Source organism: Dendropsophus ebraccatus, chromosome 14 (assembly GCF_027789765.1).
Source record: "Dendropsophus ebraccatus isolate aDenEbr1 chromosome 14, aDenEbr1.pat, whole genome shotgun sequence".
In the NCBI taxonomy this organism is placed as follows: Eukaryota; Metazoa; Chordata; class Amphibia; order Anura; family Hylidae; genus Dendropsophus; species Dendropsophus ebraccatus.
Window position 1 is genome coordinate 25,816,467 of NC_091467.1, and position 10,420 is coordinate 25,826,886.

General features: G+C 42.4%; 1 protein-coding gene across 1 annotated transcript; it reads left to right on the forward strand.

The window, feature by feature from the left end:
- The first annotated feature begins 920 nt into the window (after positions 1-920).
- On the forward strand, positions 921-5,973 carry LOC138772854 (keratin, type I cytoskeletal 17-like). Its single transcript, XM_069953574.1, has 8 exons — positions 921-1,262; positions 1,775-1,857; positions 2,742-2,898; positions 3,654-3,812; positions 4,313-4,438; positions 4,527-4,741; positions 5,074-5,108; positions 5,870-5,973. The coding sequence occupies exons 1-8, from the start codon at positions 921-923 to the stop codon at positions 5,971-5,973; spliced, it is 1,221 nt and encodes a 406-aa protein (XP_069809675.1).
- The last annotated feature ends 4,447 nt before the right edge of the window (positions 5,974-10,420 follow it).

Below are 10,420 nucleotides of genomic sequence, written 5' to 3' on the forward strand. Positions count from 1 at the left end.
TAGTTGTCTCTATTACACAGATTGACAAGCGACCTGATTCAAACAATTATTGCTTCGTGTAATAGGGCCCTAAGAGTCCCCCATTCTGGTAACCTGGGGAGAAGGCTCCAGAAGTCAGGACCCCATCTATCTAGAATTCAATACTTATCCAGTGGATAGTTCAAATTGCTTTAGTCTGGAATATCCCTTTAACCCCTGGAAAACCTTACAACTAAATCCTTGAACATGTACATTGTCTATGCCAGCGATTGGTATCATTTCAAGTAGGAGGTAGGCCTAGATAGTAATTGTCCACTGAAGTTATCGTCAAATATGGCTTCTTATGGAGGTCCACATTGTTCATACAGGTTTGTTTCCTAAAAATCCACAAAAATCCTTCAGCAAATGGTGTATTAGTAAAAACATAAACCACAGGTGTAGAAATTAGGTTGACTGAATTAAAGTAAAGGATCGTTGCAAAGAAATAAGTTGTCCTACAAGGCAATACCCGAACAAACCAAGAACTTAACTATAAACTGTCTAGACAATTCTTTACGATCACCTACAAAAGGGAAGATAATTATTATTTTCACAATTATCTGTTTGTCACAATGAAATGTGGCAAACTTCAAAGTCATCGAAAAGAGGCAGGTTTACGTGTTAACACTAAGAATCAAACAATAACAATGAGTAAAATGCAGACAGCCCGAGGGGGGGGGGGGGGGGGGGTTGAGAGAACAAAAAACAAACCAGGAAACTATTTTTACACACTACTTACATTAATCCACTCGGGATTTATAAGTTGTTTAATAGCAAAAACATTAAGAAAAAAGCACGCTACACCCACCTCCAGGACAAGTATAAGTAAGCCCACACAGGCAACAAAGAGCCAAACAGAAGCTTCCTCAGGTCTCCAGCTCTTGGATCTCACGTATTACACCATGTCTTCTCACCGGAAAAGTGGATCGGTTAGAACATCAGTTAGTGGCAGCATCAGTAGCCACAGGGTCAGCTCGTTGGCTTTAGACCTGACTAAGGGATCTGAGCACTTTGCAGTCGGACACTTTAGTGGAAACGATGGCCTTTTGCATGGAGGAGAGAAGGAGACCATGCAAAACCTCAACAACCGACTGGCTTCCTACTTGGACAAAGTCAAGGCTCTGGAACACGCCAATGCTGACCTTGAAGCCAAGATCAAGGAGTGGTACCTTAAGCACCAGCAGCAGACAGTCCAGAAGGATTACAGCAAATACTTTGCCATCATTGAAGACCTCCAAAGAAAGGTAACTGTCTCTCAAGGAAAATCTAAGTAGTTGTATTTGGACAATTGGATCGTTGGATCATAATGTTATTTTAGCTGGTAATATTTTATGGAATAAAGTCAGAAGTTGACTTTATCTTCCATATGCTTTATCTTGTGAGGCGCCTGGTAGATCTCATAACATACAAAATCTATTGTAATCTCATCTCAATGTTTTAAATTCAGATGGGTCGTAAAACCAGAGGTGCCTAGGTATAGAGTTTGAACATCATCAGCTGAGTGTAGGATTCTGGTTGGAGAGGCCGTGACTGTAGCCTCACTGGTATACTGATTAGGGAGACATCAGGCATTGTCCAGAGGGCAGGTGAAGGTTCTAGCTACAAATGGACCATACCATTCTTACATGGACCATACCATTCTTTTATACTTCCTTGTGTATTTTTTTGAGCATGTTGTAATGTGGAAGTTCTAGAAGTTTTATGTGATGTATTAAACTAATAATATTAGATTCATTGATTTTCTTGTCTTCCTCAGATCTTAGCAGAAAGCACTGAAAATGCCAGAGGCATCCTTCAGATTGACAATGCCAAGTTGGCAGCAGATGACTTCAGAATGAAGTAAGTTTGACATTGTTAACTATGGGGATTACAGTGGATATCAGCCAGCAGGAACCTTAAAGGAATGTCTCATCTAAGACTACATCCACATATTGAGACATGCTCTTTTTTTCTAAACTATTTTTAAAATTTTATTATAATACTTTATTATGGAGGCAGCCATCTCGCCTGAGCTGCTTTAAACAGCATTTAGAGATATGCTTTACAGCAAGGCCCATGGATATAAGCACAGTACTCAGGAGGGAACCCTATTTACTTCAATGGGAGAGTTTTCTAGGCGTGATCTATGTGACTTGTAAATAAATCAGTGTGCAGGATCCTGACATCCTGACATATCTATATACTGGTGTCAAATTCCTGTGATAAGTAGGAGACTGCTGAAAAGTTTTCTGTACAGAACTGAAAGTGTAATTTTATTGTAAGACCAAGTGACCAGAATAAAAACTGCAAGATTTCAGGATTATTTGATAACACAAATAATAAATCAACTGGTGCCAGAAAGTGCCAGAGATTTGTAATTTACTTCTATTTAAAATCTCCAGCCTTCCAGTACTTTTCAATTGCTGTATGTCCTGCAGGAAGTGGTGCAATGCTCTCGGCTGCCACCTCTGTCCGTGACAGGAACTGTCCAGAGCAGTAGCAAATCCCCATAAAAAAAACCTCTCCTGCTCTCCAGACTGGAAAGAATACAGCTACCTGCAGGACATACAGTAGCTGATAAGTACTGGACAACTTGAGATTTTCAAATAGAAGTAAATTACAAATTTCTGGCACTTGCTGCAACCAGTTGATTTGATTTTTTTTCTCCACTGAATTACCCCTTTAAATAGAATTCACAGTGACTATAGTTTGCAACGTAATATGTCTTTATAAATGCTTTTCAGGTATGAGAATGAGGCCACCATTTATCAGACCGTGGAATCTGATATCGGAGGTCTAAGAAGACTATTAGATGACTTAAACTTTTCTAAAGCCAACCTTGTATCTCAACTTGAGAGCCTGAAGGAAGAGATTGAGTGTCTGAAGAGGAACCATGAAGAGGTAGTATTTCTTAATGTCTTTTAATAGTTTGTGAGTCTATGTCCTAAATGGGTTATCCAGGGTTAGAAAAACATGGACGCTCTCTTCCAGAGACAGCACCACTCTTGCCCCCTGTTCACATGGTTTGTAGAGATGAGCGAACCTCAAGCATGCTTGAGTCCATCCGAACCCGATCATTCGGCATTTGATTAGCGGTGGCTGCTGAAGTTGGATAAAGCTCTAAGGTTGTCTTGAAAACATGGATACAGCCAATGGCTATATCCATGATTTCCACATAGCCTTAGGGCTTTATCCAACTTCAGCAGCCACCGCTAATCAAATGTCGAATGATCGGGTTCGGATGGACTCGAGCATGCTCCAGGTTCTCTCATCTCTAATGGTTTGTAGTTAAGCTGCATTGACTTCAATGGAACCGAGTTGCAAAACCTGCACCCAAACTGGAAGAGACATATCCTCATCCTCAGCACCCGGTGCCCAATAGGGTGGTATGAGCAGGTTAGATTTGTGTAATATAGTCAGAATACCCCTTTAAACTCATTATAGGATCCAGATATTCAGAAAGGCTTCATGTATACAATAGTTTTATTAAACAGTGTTTTACCAATTCATACAGCACCCGTAAAAATCAATGGGCCATACTGCCACTTTACTTAATAATTTATAAAGAACATGGGAAGCAAATCATGTAATGTTTTGATGTAAAGCCAATGATTTTTTTTTTTTATACCATGTGCATGTGTGTTTTTCCACCCCAGGAAATGAAGGCATTAAGAGGACAGAAGGGAGATATTAATGTGGAAATGGATGCAGCCCCGGGAATTGATCTTAGCAAACTCCTGAGTGAAATGAGAACTCAGTATGAAGAAATCGCTGAACAGAACAGAAGGAAAGCCGAACAGTGGTTCAATGAGAAGGTAAAGTACAGAAAGTAGAGAATAGGTGACTGCTTCCTACCATAGGTTTCTTAAAGGGGTTATCCACTTTTGGGCACTTTTTTGAGGGGGAACTGGGGAGGAGGTGGCTGAAATAAAAGATGTCCACTCTCCTCCCCGGTTCCAGCAGCGGGTCACTCATCGCGGCCCTCCGGTCCCCGGCCGCTTCCTGGTGTCTGACGCTGCCCGAGACGCTACGTCTCAGGACCGCTTAGCCACTCAGTGAAGGAGGCGGGATCCGAGCGGACTTCAAACGGATCCTGCCTCCTTCACTGAGTGGCTGAGCGGCCCTGAGACGTAGCGTCTCGGGCGACGTCAGACACCAGGAAGCGTCCGGGGACCGGAGCGCCGCGATGAGTGACCTGCCGCTGGAACCGGGGAGGTGAGTGGACGTCTTTTATTTCAGCCACCTCCTCCCCGGTCTCCCCCAGAAAGTGCCCTCATGCTGGAGCACCCCTTTAATATTTTCCTTGTCTTTGCAGAGTGGCGAACTGAACAGAGAGATCTCCCACAGCAGCGAAATGGTCGAGTCCCACAAATCCCAACTCACAGAACTGAGACGTACGGTCCAAGAGCTGGAGATTGAGCTTCAAGCGCAGCTCGCTATGGTAATCCTAAAAACCATGACTTCAACTACTAATACTAAAAATATACATAGCAAAGTTTATAGTGTATGGCTTCATCTTGCCCAAACAGAAATCGTCCCTGGAGAGCTCCCTGGCTGAGACAGAATGTTCCTACAGTACACAGCTGGCACAACTCCAGGGCTACGTAGTTAACATCGAAGAACAGTTGAGTCAGGTCCGCAGTGATCTAGAACGTCAGAACGCAGAATACACGCTTCTTCTAGACATCAAGACCCGTCTGGAAATGGAGATTGAGACTTATCGTAGACTGCTTGATGGGGAACCGTAAGTCTTCACAATGGTGTTTATAAGGGTCAATGGAGGGCTGTTTGAATAGATTCATTAAAGGTTGATGGTACTAGAAAAAATAAATCTGGTCATAGGGCTCTTCTGATTTGTCAGAGATACATGATATCTCCACTAATTTCCATAAGGTTCTACAATGATTGAAACCCTCTTTGGTTGAGCCCTCTATAGGGACCTTCTGACCTAAAAAAAAGTGGTGGCCAGAACTGAGACTTTAATATGAGCTCTTTAAATGTTTGTATGACATATCAGAAGGTCTTGTTGAATGGTGTTCCAGTCATTACTGATGAATATCCTTTCCTGTTTTCTAGATGGCAGCACAAAGAACCAGCCCCAGTAGTAAAAGGTATGTGTATTCACTTGAATATAGAGAATTTTTCTGACCGGACTTATTGCCTCAAAATGACAACCCCTGTCCATATGCCCTATCAGGCTATATGAACATTATAGAGTGTCATCAGGGACCCCACTGCTGTACACCAGGTCAAAGAGAACCTCGCAGAGATTATCACCACCATCCAAATGTAATTGACTAAAGACCAGTGTAGAGTGGACCTGTAAAACTGTTTGGGTTCAGCAATGTTCTCCGAACCTGAACACTCGTCATTTGATTGCCTGCGGCTGCAGAAGTTGGATGCCATCCTAGGAAGTCTTGGTAAACATGGATACAGCCATTGACAGTTCAGAGAACTTTTCAAAAGAGAAAGTTTTGACAGGTCTACGCAACCCTACTAAAGACCATACTACAAGGCCCAGCCACACTGTAAAGAAGTACTAGATCAGCATTTATTAGCATATTACACAGCTATTATAACATGGTGGGGCTACACAAACAATCACTAGTTTCTTTATGCGGCCTTTTGCATTAATCAGCTGTCAGTCGCACATCCCCTATTACACAGGGAGATGTGCAGCTGACAGCAGATTATTTTTTGATCGATCAGAAGTGAGCAATCTGGGGACAATATGTCATATGTCATCTGATCAACGGCCCTAGTACAATGGATAATATCAGCCTGTTTGTAAGGATCAGCCTTAGGTTTGAAGCTGCTAAATTCAAAAAGCCAAAAAGTAACTAACATAACAATATCATCTATTCTATTTCAGAACCAAACAAAACCAGAAAAGTCACAACTATCGTAGAAGAAGTAGTCAACGGGAAGGTTGTGTCACAAAAAGTGAATGCAACAGAAGAGAAGTTGAACATATAGCCAAGAGGACTATAAAGCAAACCTCGATGCCTTTCTTTTATAATCTTTTATAATGATGTAAGCTAATGTGAGTTAATCCAAGCAACAGGAAACTGGGTGCATCTGTATACTATTCATAATCAATAAACTTTATCTTGCAATTTATTTTAATCATTGTCTTTATTATATAACTATACACACTTTCAACAGCATTAAAATTGAATACAAGAAACTTTTGTGATATTTACTAGCTCTTTTTCCTCTTTCTTCTCCGAGCACTGATCATTTACTCTTGATTTAGTTTAAATTCTGACTTTAGAGAACAATAGGACCATGAGCTACCTGTGTGATCAGGTTACATGCCATCCATAGAAATCTATGGAGAGGGGAAGAGTCAGAGAGGCGACAAGGTGCTTTGAAACTTGAGCTCAAGAATATCTAAAGATGGAGCCTGCAGTGACATAAAGAGCAGAAATTGTTTTACTTCTCATGATCATACACATAATAGGCTCGACTTTACCTAAAATGTGTTGCAATACTCGCAACAGAGTTAGGCTTTGACACAAAAGGGGCCACCCCATTGTTTCCCCATTTATGTTCCAATACTCACAATCGGGTGGGACTTAAGGGGCTTCCTATCAGGATGGTTTGGTGATCTCCCCATCCGGAGACACCCCATGGCAACAGGCTAGGGATATCTGGCTTTTTCCGTGTTTTGAGACTCGCAACCGAGGCTCCGCGGTCTCCTTTTTTTGCATCTTTACATTTTTAGGGGGCATCAATAGAGACCCTTGATTGAGTACTTCATTGAAATTTTTTCACTGATCTCCCTGATCTCAGTGATTGCTGTGTTTTGTTGCTCCATTGATCACAGATAGCCATATTGAAGCTGGAATAACACATGTCTGTAGGTTCAAGATTAAAGGCCCCCCATACACCTTATAGTAAAGTAGGGTAAACATACCTTTGGTGGCAGGAGAAAAGGGTTGGGCATGATGAAGTTTCACCAATGGTTCCAGGAGGGGTAAGCCAATGTTGGTGCAGTCTGGCAGCAGTTTGCTCCTCTCCATAAAGAAGACATGAATGTTTGGCCATGCCAAACATTCATGTGTATAGGGAGGAAGGGTGAGATAATTATCGGCCGATCAATCAATGATAGTTATTAGAGGTATATGGGCATCTTACAAAGTTGTGAACATATGTGGTCTAACCTGCTCATTTTGATGATGACCCTATACTTTTGGCAACCTATGTTACAAAGAATTAGACAAGCATGGACTCTTTCTTCCAGAAACATTGCCACACCTGTCAACGGATTGTGCCCAATACTGTAGCTCAGAGCCATTAATGTGAATGAGATAAGGAGCGCCAGAGATAGATGGCAGCTATTTTTATTTCTCTCCCTACAGAAATAAAATAGTACACTTGGCCACTAGATTTCTTCTAGTTAGCTAAGCAGACAAATGAAGCAAAGTAAAAACTGCAAAATTGCTATTTCTGCTACATACTAGAGAGTTATCTCATAAGTTCTATGGGAAATTGGGTGGCGGATGTATCTAGACAATTGTCCATTTGCCCTTTTTTTAAATCTGGTCCTGTATGTAAATGTTCCAAATACAATTATTCTGAAACACACGCAAGGTCTCCCAAAACAGAACATCATAGCCTGACATTATACAAAATAAAATATAGCTCAATAATCTAGCAAATTCAGGTCCTAGGTGATGATAGACTACTGAATGGCTCATTAGGTCAGGCCATCTTCTTCCATTGCTCCATAGTTCTGATGCTCTCCTGCCCTTTGTGGCACTTTCAGTGGTGGACAGAGGTCAACATGGGTGCCCATGGTCCTGTAGCCAGTTCATTGGTTGCCCTTCCTTGAACCACTTTTAGTAGACACTAATATCTGCATATAAGAAACCGGCCATTTTGGAGATGCTCTGAAACAGCCATCTACCAATAATAATTGTTCTCTTGTCAGTCTCCCAGTCCTTGTGTTTGATCATCTTCTGCTTCCAACACATAAACTTTAAGAACTGTCAGTCTAATAAACACTTTAACAAGATACTGTCACTAGATAACCTTTATTAGATAACCATTAGGTCCTCCCATAATAATTCCTGTGGTATGTTGATGTCATCCCTAATTTACCTGCACCTTGGCTGTCACTGCTAGTGACAAGTTTATGGCATAATTTAAAACCAAGTAAGAAGAAACAAACACCTAAAAAATTATAGGATAACAAATAAGACACAGATCAGGTTCTATAATCAATGCCAGAAGTTTTCTCTGTTACTCATAAGTCAAAGGAAAAGACTTTGCACTCCAAAGAGAGTTGCTGTACCCCTGATACTGCATAGTAGGGCCTAAGGTGGATGTAACAAAGCTGAGTGGCACTTGGCAGCATCTCAATATTTTCTTTCGGAGACGTGAGCTGGGTACCGCTACTGCTTACCTCCCTGGGGCTGTCTTCTTCTCTGCTGCACTCCCCGCTGGTTCAGGGTTTTGTTCCTGTCTCCCTCCTCCTGGCTTCTGCTCCTTCCTTCCGGCCCCCTCTTCAATGCCACCTCTGTCTACTAGGTCCAGTGTGTCACCACCTATTTTTGCCTTCTACCAGTCCTGTTTCACCCATACCTATTCGCCTGTTCCTTCTTGCCTGAGCATTGTTGGATTGCTACGTTCCTAGCAAAGGTATGTTCCTGTGATGCTTCTGACATTCCATTGGTTTACACTTGTCCGCCTGACGCCTGTCTGTACTGTTTGCCTCTCCTGTTACTGACTTGGATTCTCTGACCTGCTTTGGAAGCCACATGCCCTGATCCTATGCCTGATTAACTACATTGCTGTCTCATCCCTGGAGCAAACAAGAACTGTCAGCGCTCGCTTGCTCCTCTTTCCCCATGTGTAATAGCACCGGCAGCGAGCAGGTGAGTACAGGGGGCCTGGAGGGAGCTGCGGGGGGGCTGCCCGGGTGATCGCCAGATCGTCCAGGCAGCCCATAGGGGATAGCTGCGGTCTGCTGCCGCTCCTATTCCACGCAGCAACGGCAGCAGATCGCTGCTATCACAGTCGTTTGTCTTTCAACATGTTGAAAGACAAACAACAGCAATGATCAGCCAACATCATATATGTCGGCTGATCGTTGCCTTCTATTACATGGGACGATTATCAGCCGTCACGGCATATGGCTGATAATCATTCCGTGTAATAGGGCCTTTACTCGATGATGCTCCCAAGCCCCGCTCTTCATTGATTACCATGTAACGCCTGTTTTTTGTCCAGTTATTCTTCTCCACTGTGCTACTGACCAAGCTTGGATGGATATGTATCGGCTTCTGGGTCAAATCATTTCCTGATCCCTCCTGTTCTGCACTGCCTGTCCTGTTGCAGAACCAGATGGTTGACCCTGTACCTGCCTTGACTTTCTTGCCTATTTCTGACTGATCCCTCTGTACCGTACTGACTCTTCAGGGTTTGACCGAGTCTGCTGACTATGCCTACTTCTCCGACAAAAGATAAATATGGGCCACAACATTTGTATCATGCAACTAATACATCTTTAAAACGAATAGGACGTCCAAGCATATAATATGCTGTACAGGGTTTTCACAGTGAAATTCAGCATGAAGGAAGTATGGAGGAAGGACAAACAAAAGTTAAATATGGGACTTATCGTAAGCTACCATGAAACCTGTATTACATAGTAAGTAAAAACTTAAAAAAAAAAAAAAAAAAAGTAAAGCATTAAGAATAAAGCATTTAATTACCCTTGAAACCGAGTCACTTATGAGATTAATGACAATGGATTTAACAAAGAGCCAGTAAAACCATCAAAGTCATCAAAAGTCTGAGTCCCACAGCTTACTCAGCAAGTTTTTCATCCAGGACATACAAGAAATCAGCTTTTATCAGATGGAGAAAAACTTCTGAACTGATGAAAGGGCTACTTTAAGGGGTTTTCCACTTTGGACAATCCCTGTTTGTTATAATCCACTGATGATAAGGGAATACTGCGGGCGCTGCTCCTCCAGGTATTACCAATGTGTGCAATCCATTACTGTGGCTATGACATCACCGATTGCAGCCATGGCAACTCTATGCAATCCGATTGTGACGGCCTGTTGAAACAGGCAAGGGTCTACTGCCCCTACTGACCCTACTGACCTTACCGACAGTGCCTCTAACCTGCAATTTACTTCTTCAGTCATCCTTTGTTTTATCTTTGCCTCCAGTTTGACCTCTGACCTGGACTTCTGACTCTGTATCTGCGTCAGTCTCTAAATTTGTTATCTCTTGCTGAAAACCTGATGGCTGCTCTCTACCTTTTCTACTGTGCCTCTATCTCTGTCAATTAGTGACAATTTTTATAACCAAGAATTGGACTGCTTTTGTCCCCCTGTTTCCCCCTTGTGATACCAGGCCGGTTCCCCACTGCCGTGCCAAGTTACGGAGGCTGCAGACTAACTAC